Raw genomic sequence first — 15,598 nt, forward strand, 5'->3', positions numbered from 1 at the left:
TGAGCAGACTTTTTTGCATCTCGGACTGTGTCTCGTACTTACCAGGGATCACACGATCAGTCTAATTTATCTACAAATCGTGTGAGAGACGTATTTCCGCAGTTCAGTTACACGCTGAAACTCGCTAAATTCGGCGACAAAAAATTTCGGCTGAGTTTAAGACCTCATGCTTCGACAACGGGGACACGAGGACAAATAATTTATTTGTGCAGAAACATGTTTTACGGTGATTTTTTTTTTTCATTATCATTGTGTGGGCTTCCTGGTTAGTAAACTATTTTCAAAAACAAACAGTTGTCTTGTTTTTTCTTTTCTAAACAGATGTTGATTTTCAGAGAGGTCATTCTATCAACTAAAAATAAAATCAAAAAATGGAAAACTTCCCCATTGAAAGTTTCCTTCACCCAATCGTTCAGATACATAAATAGAGACGGAGTGGCTCTTTTCAAGGTCAAAAAGAAGGAGCTCGCTTTCTTTGCCTTGACCTCGTTTCGCTAAACGATCTCAGACCAGATGCTCTCGGAGAAAATAACTTTACAAAAATTATTTTTGCCGTCAATTTGGAACCTGTAATCGAGGAAATAAAAATCAGTTTCTATAAAAGACTTTTAATTCATTGGAATTACTGATATGGAATTTCAATAAAGGTATAAAATTAATTATTTTCTTTTCAAATAGCTTAGTTTTAGTATTTAATTTATTTTCAAGTAAAGTTGTGTTTGACCCCTTTGCTAAGGTCACAATCAGGGGTGCCCTGAACTCAAATTTTAAGGAGTGCGGATAATCTCAATTTCTAGAATGAAACTCCAAATATCACCGAATGATGATAACTTTGCCGAATCGTCAGACAAAATTGCCGAATAAAGAAAATTTTTGGAGGTCATGGTGACCTCCCGTAGCCTTCCATCTGGGCACCCCTGGTCACAATATCAATGTACAAAACTACAGTGGATTCTTCTCTGAATCAAACCTAGCGGAGCAAAATGCTTTAACGAATGCTGTTCAACTGTTAATGCAAGAAAATATATACAACACAACTACCACCAGGTAATCTATCCTTGATCATCTTTACGCATCCTAAAGCTCCTACATGCAACAAGTAGGAGTATGTTAATTGTCTGAACAACAACTACTATAAGATTGTTTTATTTTAGGTAAATTTTCATTGGCCAAAGGTGGGCTCGAAGGGGTTCATTACGCAGACTACGCCATTGATATTTTTAGGGGAGTTGATTTTACAGCATTTTTGATCTCATTATAAAAGGATCTCGTTCTTGGGGGGTCTCCCCAGTATTTGTGCGCCATAACCCTTGGCAGGATTGAGCGCTCCCACTTTGGCTAAGACGTTTTACTCTCTAAAGCACGAAAAGAGAATCAAATATAGAAATGAAAAGACAAAGTCTATGACCGGTACGTTAAAATTAAATTTCATAAGAAATTGAACGCATTATTCTATGCAGTTTAAAACAAAAGTGTTTTTTCTTATCACTTGTCTTATTAAGAATTTTAACTTTTGAAAGTTAGTTCTATCAATCGTATTTTTTAATACAAAATATTCGGCAGATCTTGCGGATACTTATAAAATCTTTCCTTCTTTTTCATAGTTGTAATTTTAGTTTGCATAGGTGTTATAATTTGGTAAACACTTGGCGATATATCGCCAAGCTTTTGGTAGCCAAGTTTTTTTGCCAACTTGCGGCAAATTTGGCTTTTTTTTTCTTTCAAATCCGGTTTCATTTTGGCCTCTATTGGCGATATTTAGAGAGTTAACCATTGAATCACATTACAATGTCCAATATTGAGAAAATTAATCATTATAAAACGGTTTTTTTTTTTTTTTTTTTTTTTTTTTTGGTGCTTCAGTTCGCAACAAGCTTGGGGTAAAAATATTTAAAGTGTTTCTTTGCTTACTCCAATACACTATTATGATTTAATTGGCGTAAAAGGAAGTCATGTAATGTACTCATCAGCTCGTTTCATGTAGCTTCACTATCGGCGAATGCCATTACCACGAGAATTTTGACGCCCAGTAGGAAAAAGAAACTTCCGAATTTACGGAAGTGTCAAAAGATAAAAAGCAATCTTTTACAACTGTTTCTCATTTCCCCCCATATTTTGTTAGTGTAACACATGATTGTGAAAATTAAAAGTATTTTTTAATTTTATTTCTAGCGTTGTTTTCAAGGAGAATGTGTCAGATACTTACCTGATGGACTGATACTCGTTGATGGGCAATGGGGAAAATGGAAACCGTTTGGGAAGTGTTCGCGATCTTGTGGTGGAGGAATTCAACAAGCTTTTCGAGAATGTGACTCTCCAAAGTAAGTTTATCTCTGTATCAGATTTCATGTATAATTTATGAAATTTGTTTGTTTCTCCGAAACTTATGAAGTTTAATGCCTTTCAACAAACGCACACCATAATTTTAAACTGATTTGCCTATTCTTTAGTATTGTGTTAAAGAAAATTCCTTTGTAGTGTAAGCATTTATGTCAAATATTTTTGCAATAAATATTTTTTTTAATTGCCGCAAATATGTCCTTTTATTTCCTTTTTTGAATTTGGTTCGGAAAACAGAAGAAAAGTTTCGGGGTTTCAGCTGGATTTTGATTTTTTGACAAAAATAATTTGAATTAGCTAAAAATGATTATGCATCAGGTTTAAAACTGAGTGCTATTTGTATGCAATTCTCTAACAGTAGAAAAAAAAAATATTCGGAAATGCTAATTGAGCGAAATAGAAGAAAGGTAAAAATTACAATAGAGATAATATTCATTCCTCAAATTTACTGTTTTGACCTTCACGTTGTGTTCATAAAAAAAAATAAAAAATTCTTCCATTTTTATTTCGTAAAAGAGGATTGAATTCTGCGTTGTTAGATTTTTTCTGTACTAATAAATTGCGTATTAAATTTTGAGTGCACGAAAATTAGATGTTCGTAAAAATGAGTGCAAATTAGGTTTTGTGGTTTACAAAATTGAAGTAAAAAGTTTAATGGTATAAGGTGTGCAATTTATCACTAACACGTTTGGAGCAAACGTACATTAAATGAACATTCTTAATTTAATATTCGGATTACTCTGTTTTCCATTATATGTGTTTTAAAAAATGAGCTGATGTGTGCATCACATGACTTCCTTTTACACCAATTTAAAGTTATTTCCCCATTATTGACAATTTTAATATGATTCAATAGTTAACTCTCTAACTATCATCAACAATGGCCAAATTAAAACCAGATTTAAAAAAAAAAAATCGCCAAATTTTTCGCCAAGTTGGCGACAAAACTTGGCGACCAAAACCTTGGCGATATATTGCCAAGCGTTTGCATAAATTATAACACCACATGAGTTTGCATTAAAATTAACATTGATTCCCCCCCCCAAAGAGGTAAAAATGAGCCCCTTTGGACCATCTGAATGCAACCAAAAAAGGAGGTGCACAACTAGACCCCACTAGGAGTCTACGTACCAAATTTCAACTTTCTAGGACATACCGTTCTTGAGTTATGCGACATATATACGCACATACGTACACACGGACGTCACGAGAAAAGTCGTTGTAATTATCTCGGGGAATGTCAAAATGGATATTTCGGGTGTCTATACGTTCTTAGGCACTTATCCGCGTGTGGTCAGGTTGAAAAAAAAACTCAACATTTATTCGGGGGTGAACAAAATGGATATTAAGGTCAAATTTTGAGTGAAATTTTTTTTCGCGAATACAATACATCCTTTTTTGTAAAAGGAAGTAATAAATATGCTAATAAAAAGAAATCTTCTCAATAACCCGAAAGTTTAGCAAACAATTAAATAAACGATTAATTCGGTTTTTTTTCTGCAAATAAAATCGCATTTATACAAAATACGTATAACAACAAAGCAGGGTTACGGTTCCGAATCCTCTCCTAAACTATTCAAAACGGTATTTCATGGAGTTATATCGACACCCTTATTTTCTTTCTGGTCTGGGATTTGATGCCTGCCGATCTAAGATCCTTTGTTCACATTAATGCTATCTGATATTCGTTAAATAGGTCGTGGGCACAAACCCTTCTCAATTGAAACTCTAAATCAGGGTCTCCTCGGAGTGCGATCTGGGAAAAAATAAATCCCACCCTCCACCTCCTTCGGATGTTTGGCTTCATATGTATGTACAGCTTGACCACGAAAAGAAGGCGGATGACCTTGAAGCAAAAACATCATTTGTTATAGGTTGCTTATTATTATTTTGGAAAGGATTAGCGAGACCATGCCTTTTACTTTTCAGTGCTTTCTAGCAGATTCTGCCTATTACAAATGATACAAATAATGTTTCGCTTCAAGGTCATCCGCCTTCTTTTCGTGGTCAAGCTTTAGTCAGCGGTATCTTGATGGTAAATTACGCAGGCAATGGATGCCCCCGGACCAGGTCTTACACTTGAATCCACATATACCTCTAGGGGTGCTGAACAACGGATTGCTCGAATCCTGGTCTGGATCAGAGAACAGAGCTGTCTTCAGGGCTATCCAAACGCTTAAACCATGTGTAGTGGTTGATACGGGGGGTCCTGAAGTATACTTACTCTGACGTATTTCGAGTACGGGAACCCCCTTGAAAATATTTTGTGGGTACAGAGCCCTGCTGCTCTAGTGTGGCTGGTTATTTTCCTAGAATGGAAGAACTGAGCTCCACGTTTTTTACAAAACCATTCCTGCGACCGCTATTGCTGACAAGTAATCCTTTCAAACGGACATCTATGTCGTGTCCATTTGACATGATTTCCGTTTCTAGGCACGATAACAACACACCATAGCAGTATCATGAATGAGCTGATTGGCCAAGCTGCCCTCCAACGGGAATTACATACGTGCAGCAGGATTTGGGCAAAACGTTCTGCACTTTTTGCACGACCAATACCCATTGGCGAAACACAACATCTAAAACAGATGCTGGTAGAGTTATGAGCGTGGCAACTCCAAGAAACAGCTGGATAACCTTGTAGTATTAAGTATGCGGAAATGGTGTATTGCACTTAATGCAATGACGATGTCATATTCCATACTGAAGGACGTCTATTTTTCTGTAGTACAGTTCGTTTTTGAAAACCAGTTAGGCTCTTGCTTGTTACATTTTGAAAGTAGCAATTGTTTTGTGAGTTTAAAGATATTTAATCTCTTGTATTTCCATTGTATTTTTAGTTTAATTCAACCATGTTTAGAGAGTAACAAGTGTTAGTTTAAACAGAAATTTCAAAATAACGTACGAATGTATTTCAAGAGGTATTTTTGTGCGGATTCTTCAATTACCAATGAGAAAAAAAAAAATTCATTAAAGTTTTCTTTTTTTAATATTGTACTACTATAAAGGTTTATTGTCAAACGACTTTTCAGAAAAGCTGTTTGTAGCGTTCCAGTCTATTTCTAGGGCACTGAACGTTTTTTAGAAATGTGTGGCCACAGCCGAAAAAATGTCGACAAACTACCGTTAAAATTACAAGCTCTGTCGTTCTAATTCATCTAGACCATCGCTTCCCTACTGGTGGTTCACGGACCCCTGAGGGTTTGCGAGAGGTATAAAGTGGTTTCACGAAAATAATATTGTAATGGTGGGATTTTAACACTTTTGTTTGATATAAAATCTCAAGTTCAAGCGTTTTTTTTTTTATCATCATTTATTAATTTGGCTCTTGCACATTTTATACTCTTTGGTCGCAAATGTTAGCATATACTTGCTGATATATTTTGTAAATTTCAAGAAATAAGTCTTATCATTACGAAGAGCGGATTTTTATTGTTTTCATTGAGCACATGATAGAATTGAAGCCATTTTGAAAAGGTTCAACTTTTTTGAATACATTGAAAACATACGAATGCTTTGGTTTTCTCTGTAGCTTTCGATCAGAAAACTCGATCAAATTTTATGCAAATATTTCATGGAGACGTCATGCTGACATCATGCTAACGTCTGAAACATTTATAGTTGAGTTTCAATATTTTATTGCTTCTTTATTTGAGTGTGACAAAGAGCTATCGCTCCTTCCCTTGTGGTGTACCGAAAATGCGTAGAAGTGTGATTTCGCTACTGTTTGTTGCTGAAATTTTCACATTACCTAGATTACAATGTACTTCGAACTTTATCGATGAAACAGAATAGAAATAGTTAGCAATCCAAAAATACCTTAGGAGTTGTTGGAAAACAAATTTTTTTAACTTTTTTAAAAACAGATTCTGGGTGAAAATTTGCTACAGTGTGAGGTACGCAATAAAAAATCGATAAAATTAGATCTCTCAACTTGAAGAATTTTATCTGTATGTAAAAAACGAATTCATGAAATTTGTGTAGAAAAATTCTCTTGAAAAAGTAAACGTTTTTTTTGGGGGGGGGGGGGGTGAGGGGTAAAAATTACCTTTTTTTGCAATATTGGGAGTTAATTATAGGCGTTTTTATTGTTTTTTAAAAATAAAGTAATAAACATAAGAATAAGTACGCATTGTATTCCGCACTTTTGGCATAAAGACGAGAAAATTATGCAGCACTCAAACAATTAAGTACGCAGAATATCTCTATTAAACAAGTAGACTCGTTGTCCTTCTCAAGAAGATATAAAGTTAGAGAACTTTCTAATTTTACTGGCAGAAAAAACATCATTTAGTTAATCTGAGGCAGTTTTCTAAAAGGTATGTTCAAAGATCATTTCTTAATTAACTTCTGATTTAGTGTTACTAATAAATGTGCTGTTGTGCCAGAAAAAGACATTTTGAACAACGTTTCTAAGTGAAAAGGGATTTTCAACCCATCCAGAGAATATAGAAGCAAATTAAATGCTGAATTGACTGAAACTGTCAGATATTTGAGCGTTGAGCTTCTTTGATCCACAACCATCCCATTAAGTTGTTTTCAAAGTTGACTGAAGCTCAGTAAAAAATAATCACTGGGTTTGTTTTTAGCTGAATTTATTTTGCATTCATTTTCTAACTATTGTTTTAGTTTGTAGCAATGTTTGTACTTTTATATTTTTCGTTCTTGCAATGAACTATAGAGCAAAATTAAACTTAAAAAATAATCCCAAGTGTCATTGCAAGTGATTTTTTTTTTTTTTTTTTTGCTTGTTTCTTGCGTATTACTTATTGCACTAGGGGTTTGCCAACTTCCATTGGATTTTGAAAGGAGTTCACAAGGGAAAAAAGGTTGGGAACCGCTGATCTGGACCATTTATTATTAATGAAATTTAAAACTCAATAAATAAGTTGTGAATATTAATTTTAAAATGTCAAATAAAACGACAGTTGCTAGTTTTTTTGTATCATAATATTTCAAAATACAATAGCACCTCGTTTTTTCGGCCCCCGATTATCTGGATCTTTGGGTTTTCCGGTTATAAATGTGCTCTTTATTTTGATCAAGTGTGCAACTCTTCCATAGGTTGTGCAATAAATTATAGTAACCTAATAAACAACATGACGTATTTGGAGTGTCAGTACGGCATAACTGCAGCTAAACTAAAATGATGAAGGTTCGAGTAGCAATGCTATGTTGTTTTGTTAAAAGCATAGTTTTTTTTTTTTTTTTAATAAAAGATAAATCTGCTTACTTGCGATTGTGTTTTGCTTATTACCCGTATTACCCAGATTTTCGTTTATCAGGATTGCCATTGGTCCCAGTTAGTCCCCATAAACGAAGCTGTAATGTTAGCTTTCAAACCCCAGTCAACCCCACTTTGTTAGTTCAGTTACTGACTTTATTCGCTAAACTTGAGAAAAATGTTATTTTAATGGTTACAAAAGTAATATAACTTGAAATGATTTACGTAAATGTCTTCGGAAAGAAATTATAGCGAAAGCATACGTTTGTGAACTATATTAGAAATTATAAGTTACAGCTTATTTATATGAAAATAGAAAATCACCCGTCAAGGTATGACGGGTGAAAATTGCTTCTACATTTGAACGAAGCAGTTGCCTGTTTGGTGATATTTTGAAAGTTGAGATTTTAACCTAACTCCAGTGGATTAACGCTAAAACCCAGTAGATAGAGTTTCTTTATTCTCCTAAAATGACAATCTTCGCAGTAAAACAGTTAAGTTACCAGATTCAGTTCAGCCTTGTCAAAACAAAGCATTTCCCTGCATGTCAAACATTAGAAAAAAATTTCAAATTATCATGCCGAGGCGCGAGTTCCATTGTTGGTGACGTCATCGTTACTCGATCAGTAAACTCGCTATTATATGTATATATGAGAATGCTTCAACTTGTTCCAAAATCATAGAACTGCATTCATTTTTCTCCGTTTCAAACTACTAGTATATTGATGCTTCTAGTAAAATATCTAATTAGCTATGGTCGTGATCGTCATAAGTGTAAAATTTAAGAGCACCTGTGCAAGTAGCAAATTTGAAAACAATAACGAAAAATATTCTCTACTAAAATTGCCAAAGATAGCAGTATCCTTTCAAAGGTCGTAAGAACGTAAAATATGTGTGTTGTTACTAACTAAACATTCTTCAAAAAAGCATTGCGGTGACAAGCAACTGTTTAACACTTGTCTTTCATGTTGGTAATTTTCTTGTCAACAACTCATCCGAAACTCGCGATAACATCATAGTTTCACACGTCAAAGACATATTTTCGTGAAAAAAAAAAGCGAAACTATTTCTACTCTTTTTTTTTTTTTTAATATACTAGTTATTTATTTGACCTTAAAGCGGTATCAGATAAAAGTTAATGATTGTGCATTTCATATATACAAGTTAATTTGAAATAAATATTTATCAGCAATTCATGAAAAGGATCTCATAATTGATATTATATGTTTATTTATATGTAACGAAAGGAAAGTTTCTTTTTTTTTTTTTTTTTTTTTGTACGAAGTTCATGATAACTTGTTTTCATCATTTTTGTGCTTCATATACAAGCCAGAAAAGATAAACGAGATGCATTTTTACTACAAAAATCTACCAAGGTTTTTTTTTTTTTAATATTTTGTATGGAGGAGGGAATAAGAGGAAAATGAATCTATTTTCCTCACAAGTTTCCTAAAGATATCGTCTCCTCAGAGCTACAGTAGGATTTCTTAGTGTTATTCCTAGGATTAGATGTCTTAGTGTTGCTCTGAGCCGACGATATTTCTCCAACTATTCGGGGCAGATCAAGGCTTATATCGACTTTAGTATGTGCTTATAGAGATAGTTATCAATTTCTTCCAAATTATTGAACATTATCAAAGATATTGGGAGTACAAAAAAAAGTGGAGCTCGCTTTGTTGCTCTGATATAGATCAAAAGTTACTTCTTTCAAATTGGGTTTGAAAAAAAAAACATTAGAATGTTTATTAAAATTGCAAAAGATTTTTCTTAAAATGACTCGAGTTATTTTTCAAGCCTCTCAGAGCTTGCAACAAATTATTCAAAAAAATACCGAGGCCTGTAGCTGTTATTCCTCTTTAGAACATTACTTACACTTTATCCAATATCAATCCAGGGATGCCAACTGCTACGAAAAAATCGTAGTTTCTACGAACTACAGCTTTAAACTACGACGCTACGAAATCGGGTCCAAAGACTACGATTTTCAGTTTTTTTAATTTATAGTCCCAAGAACTCCAAAAAAAAAACTGCATAAAAACTAAACCGGTAAGTTCAGAAAATCAAATTTCTACACTTGTGCTGCCGGTTTAGTTTTCATGGAGTTTATGGGTTCTTCGGCAAAGAAGAGGAAAAACTGCTAAAATATCGTGAAGAATATAAAAGTACTTGGCCATTCCTTATTTCATCCTGAAAGACGGGTTATGCAAAATGTACTATTTGCAATAGCGATTTTTCAGTTGAACATGGTGGTCGTGATAATTGCCGCAAACATGTTACTTCAAAAAGACATACCGACCGGATGAAAGGTACAGCTAATAATCAAGAATTTATTATCTTAAAATATTCGGAATAAAATCTTTTTTTCCGTATTAATATTTTCTGTATCATATTTGAAATTTATTATGTATCATTATTTTGTTCTTTATACTGTTGACAATTCATCTCTGTTTGATTCTGAAGCAGCGGCCACGCCCCCCACCCCCGCGCTGCATAATGCAGATACGATTTTGCAGTTTCAAAAGTAGGCAGCTCTGTCAATAACTACCGACTTATCGAAGTCAACGTAAGTGCCCATCATTTTGTTTCGCTTCCAATTTCCAAGAAATATGGTGCTGCTATGATCTGCTAGTGGTAAAATGACGTCAATAAAACGTTATGTGCGCAACCAAGAAGCCTTGGGTTTCTTAGAGAGCTTTGATTGTGAGGGGGAACGTCCTATAGGGGTACTAGATTTACATAACGGCCGTCACAGGGGTGATAAATACTTTTCGAACGTTTTTTTGTCGGGAAGTGCTGCTGAACATTTTTAAATAAATAAAGGATTCAAGAGTGAAAATTACGAAGTTTCGACTGGTTTTTATAAAACCAGTGTAAACTATACATCTTTTTATTATGTGAACAAAAAAGATAGTAGAAAAACTCAGGTTCAACAAAATCTAAGGAAAAATATTAAGTCTGTTATTCAGTTGGGGCAAAGCTAACTGACAGCGTTATAAAGGCTACCTTCATCAGAGCATTACAACACTGCCAGGTTAGGTTTGCCTCAAATAGAGACTGGTACATTGTACAGAGTGGTTATAATTAAAGTTACCCTGTTTAGACCTCTCTAGTGACCGTTCTGCGCATCGGATTTCGCTGAAACTTGGAATATAGATTATATAGATCATGGGGAGTAGGAATATGCAATAAAAAATTAGTTCAAAAATCTACCACCAGGGTAGAAAAGGGCGCATGAATTAAATAAGATGGAGACTGTGACACAAAATAGATTTCATTTACAGAATTTGTTCAATGTACATTCCATCTGCGTCAATCACGTGTTCAAAACGTGCTATAGCGTGAGCCACAGTTGCACGAAGGGTTTCCCTTTCAATAGCATGAACATGGTGCCTATTGCTGTCCTTCAATTCAGGCACCGTCCGTATGCTTTCACCATAGACCCGATCTTTCAGGAAGCCCCACAACCAGAAATCACACGAATTTAGGTCCGGCGATCACGGGGGCCAAGCTGTAGGAAAATGCCTAGAAATTGTCCTGTCATCACAGAAATGCATACGAAGCAGTGCCTTTACTGGACGAGCAATGTGAGAGGGTGCACCATCTTGCATAAAGACAGTTGAGTCCAAACACGCTGGTTGTTGGAAAGCAGGAATGACTTGCTGCTCAAGAAGTGCGCAATATCGGGGACTTGTGACGGAACACCTTTTAGGACCTAGGGGCGGGGTCTCCTCAAAGAAATAGGAACCGAGGATGAAATCACCGGTGAAACCACATCATATGGTAATGTAATCGGGATGCAGTGACTGTTCATACGCAACATTGTTGTTGCCAGATGTTTTACGTGTGTAGAGCGCCTCCTATCGTCGATTTTTGAACGACTTTTTTTTATTGCATAATCCTGCTCCCCATGGTCTGTATAATATATATTCCAAGTTTCATCGGGATCCGATGCATAGAACGGTCACTAGAGGGGTCTAAACAGGGTAACTTTAATTATAACCACCATGCACAATGCAAATGCTTTTTTTTTCCTTTTAATTATTTTGCTACATATTATGTTTATCACAAGAATGTTACATCAGTAGAATCTTATGATAGCATTTCTTCCTCTCAAAGAAATATAATTATGGGTAATAATTGGGATGAGCCAGAAGAGTGAGGCCACTGTGGTGGCGCAGATTGACATTGAAAAAAGTTACCAGACATCCGGACAGAATAAACAAAAAATCTAACAAGAAACGTTTGTAATGAAGATAATGACTATGGTTATAGTAAAAATAAAGATGATGGTAGGTAAATCCACATCATGAGCCTTAAAAAGTATTTAAAAAGTAATAACTATCAGGGCCTGATTATTGAATAGGCCGACCTAGCCCATTGGTTAGAAAAGAATAAAATCGCGTTACTGTAAAATCATATTGGGACTTTAAAATCCCAAATTTCCGTGCTATTAAAAATCTTGATGACTTGTAATAAAAGTTGTGTGCCCGGTTAAATAACCATTTTCTTTTCTTTTAAGAAAAATTTGATTGTTCATTACTATATTATTATAACTATAGTTTATAAATTTGTATTGATTTAAATATTTTTTTTACTGATTTTTTTTTTTTTTTTTCATCTTTAGGCCTGCTAATGGTGGACGATACTGCATAGGTATCAGAGTCAAGTACAAATCGTGCAATTTTCAGGTGATTTGAAACTTTAATTTTGTTTTATATCAAATAGTATTTAGCTTCTTCCCAATTCCGTGCCGTGGGTTTGGACTTTCTAAAGGGGTAGGAAATGTTTCTTAATATACAAGGATTTCCATTTTAACCTGCAAGACCTTTATTTTCGCAATCGTTAGTCCTAGATGTATACTTCCAATTGCAAAAATGTTTAAAACCAGATGCAGAGTTAAGGTATGGAAACTTTGAAGCAAAAATAAAAATGAGTCAAAAAATACAAAATTTAAGTTTTTATTCGGGCCCTAGGTCCCCTAACTAATATTTAGAGCAATACTCTCAATTGAAAACTATTACTGACTCAAAAAACTTGACATTTGTGCGACCAAAACTCAAGGAGATATTACATTTCAAAGTTTTAAAGGACCATACATAAGATGAGACTGGAACTTATCGCCCTTTCAGAAGAATGACGAGTCGTCAAAGTAAGAAAAACAAGGTATTTATATTTTTCATTGCTATTAAAAAATAAATGCAAATGTTATGCCGTGATATGCAAAGACACACTGCAAAGTCTCGAACAATTTGAAAAACCACTCTATTCACACATATACCTCTATATTTTCAACCAAAACGTGTTATTGACGGCGAGTGAAAAGTGGTGTAAATCACAAAACGATGCATTTCATCATATCTCGGTGAATATTGGGCGTGCTAATTTCAAACTTTTTGTGTTGGAATTCTTTTTCAATGGAGTCTAATTCCCAAAATATAAGTTAGGGGACCTGGGGCCAGTATAAGAAGTTAAATTTTGTATTTTTTATTTTTACTTCAAACTTTCAATATCTAAACTCTACATCTGTTTTTGAACACTTTTGCAATTGGTAGTATGCATCTAGGACTAACGGTTGAGAAAATAAAGGTCTTGCAGGTTAAAACGGAACACCCTGTATATAGAACTATATAAACAGTTTTCTGGAAAACTTCCTCTTGAAATGTGTCCCTCTTCGAATGAATGTACTAAAAATTCGATATATGCTATGGGTAATGTGATTAGTTTGGTTAAGGTTAATTATAACTGATGATAAGTTTTCATAAATACAGGTAGTTCCACTAGTTATATTGCCGCGGGCAGGTGAAGGGCAGTAGCTGCAAATTTTTATTTTGCTTTCTCTTTTTCATCTATTGTTTTTTAGCCTTATTGTTCACGCTTGTTTAATTGGTTTCCTCTGAAAATTAAGCACAAAAAAGCGTCAGATTCCTACATTTCCCTGTTGGTATTGAATCTACAACGTGATTCATCATAAAAACTCATTATATCTTAAAAACTCATTTCTGCAGATATTGCCGCTTACCAGCCCACAGCAGTATGATTATCTTGACGGATAGTATATGCATATGTATATATCTTTAATGTATCATTCAAAAGGGGCAAGAAAAATTGCAAGTGCCCTGGGCATGAAAATTTGCAAGTAGGGCCCTGGCAGAATGACAATATTTGACAGCAAAAATGACGTTAAATAAGATTATTTCCTTCCTCATTATCCACTGAGCTACATAATTGAGTACTTCCTGAGCAGTTCGCTCAAATCTAATAGCAGCCCCGAGAAAAAACTTCGATCTCAGCAATGAGTCCCACGCGCTTATCGCTATTGGTCTTTGATTTTCTATACAGAATCACTCCTACTTGCATATATTAAAAAAAATACACAGAATGAGAAGTTTTCTTTTTAAATTTTGCACCAGATTCAATCGCAGCTTCTATAGCTAGCTTCAAATGAGTGAGATAAAACAGCAAATATAATGAATTGAAACATGTAAACTGTCTTATTAAAAAAGGAATAATACGATGTTTCGTGTTTCATGCCCTAAACATTCACACGTAAAACATATCCTCATTGCATTTTTAAGTTACAAAGAGAAAAAGGTATTTTACACTATATTTCCATGACGCTCTAAGAATGAAATGCGATGACTTTCAACGGGAAATTCGAGACTATGCAGTCTTTGAGCGGGGAGCTGCTTTATTTTGCAGACTCTAATATAAATCATATAGCAAAAATCATACCTCCGCCCACCCTAAGAGCAAGGGCACCCCCTTCCCCGTAAATATCGTGAAGACCCTCACCCAAAGCAAGATCCCTCTAAAAAAAAGTACCCCTCAAACCCCCCTAAAAATTTCATTGACCCCCCCCCCCCTTATGGTACCCCTAACAAAAGCACTCCAGTGGGTAATGTTGCTCGATGTTGCTGTCTCAGTCAAGAATAAATGTTTTTTTCTGACGGATTTTTTACAGTTCATGTTTTTCTTACAATGAAAGACAGGTTCATAATGGTAATTTTCGTTTGATAATTCTCTTTCATCATTTAATCCAATTCTAAAAACAACTCAAATTTCACTTTTCTGTGTATTTTCAGTGTCGAGAAATAATAGCTCTTGCTTTATGCCTTTTGCTCGTTGAGATCTCCCCCCCTCCCCACAGGCACAGATTGTCTTGTTGAGAGTGATTTTCCAAGAAACATTGCTCTCCCATTTCGAGCAGGGGTGAAATAAACAAACCTGGTGGTGCCTAAAACAGTGCCAGCACAGTGAAGTTTAGACTTGCCTCTGTTAGACACGTTCCACAAGTCAGAAAGACAGGATCTAAGAGACTTTTAGCGCGCAATTAATGCTTAGTATTTGCAAAAGAAAAAAATGCTGGATTAAAAGTTTAATGTTTAAAAAGCTGAGCTCGATTAGCAAATGTGAAACTAATAAATTTAGAAAATCAGTAGAATCCAGCGGAGCGGCGCAAGGAAGTGTTTGCGCGTGTAGGGGGGGGGGGGGGGTGGAAACACCCCTCAGAGGCCTTGGTTTTAACACTATAACGAATCCTAATGCAAAAGTACACATGTAAGCAGGGCCTTATTGAGGTGTAATCCCTTGAAATCCTGCTCAGGGGTCACCTAGCTGTTGGGACCACCAAAAATTAAATTTATTTTACATATATGAACGTTTTTAATTGTTTTTAACTATGAAATTTCTCAAAATATTTTTTATTCTAATGAAAGTTTAAAAATTTAATTGTTATTGCTGACTCTATTTTAATAAGGTTTATGAGTTCTGTGCAAAACTAACTCTCCCCATGGAATGAGACAATTATCAGGAGTGATATCTAGAGCAGAAGTAGGCCGTTCACATGTCATTTCATGTTAGTACGGAAGGCACAGACTGCGCCATTAAAATTTTTTAGAGGGGGGGGGGGGGTAATTTGACAGGGTTTTTGATATCATTTTGGCTGTGCTCTGAATCTGGGATGGGGATACTTCACAACATTTGAGAAAGGTGCGCCATTACTCTTGGAGTGACGTGCACCCCTGCTATAAAAAA

At 35.0% G+C, this 15,598-nt stretch overlaps 1 protein-coding gene across 2 annotated transcripts in view; it reads left to right on the plus strand.

Annotated features, from left to right (window-relative positions):
- The window catches only part of LOC129219188 (A disintegrin and metalloproteinase with thrombospondin motifs 15-like), a 94,175-nt gene that overhangs the window by 5,513 nt on the left and 73,064 nt on the right, over positions 1-15,598 (plus strand). For both annotated transcript variants that reach the window (XM_054853510.1, XM_054853509.1), the window contains exons 3-4: positions 2,173-2,321; positions 12,189-12,252. In XM_054853510.1, coding sequence (XP_054709485.1) covers positions 2,173-2,321; positions 12,189-12,252 — 213 coding nt within the window. The remainder of the gene's footprint in view (positions 1-2,172; positions 2,322-12,188; positions 12,253-15,598) is intronic.

Source organism: Uloborus diversus, chromosome 3 (genome assembly GCF_026930045.1).
Source record: "Uloborus diversus isolate 005 chromosome 3, Udiv.v.3.1, whole genome shotgun sequence".
Taxonomy (NCBI): Eukaryota; Metazoa; Arthropoda; class Arachnida; order Araneae; family Uloboridae; genus Uloborus; species Uloborus diversus.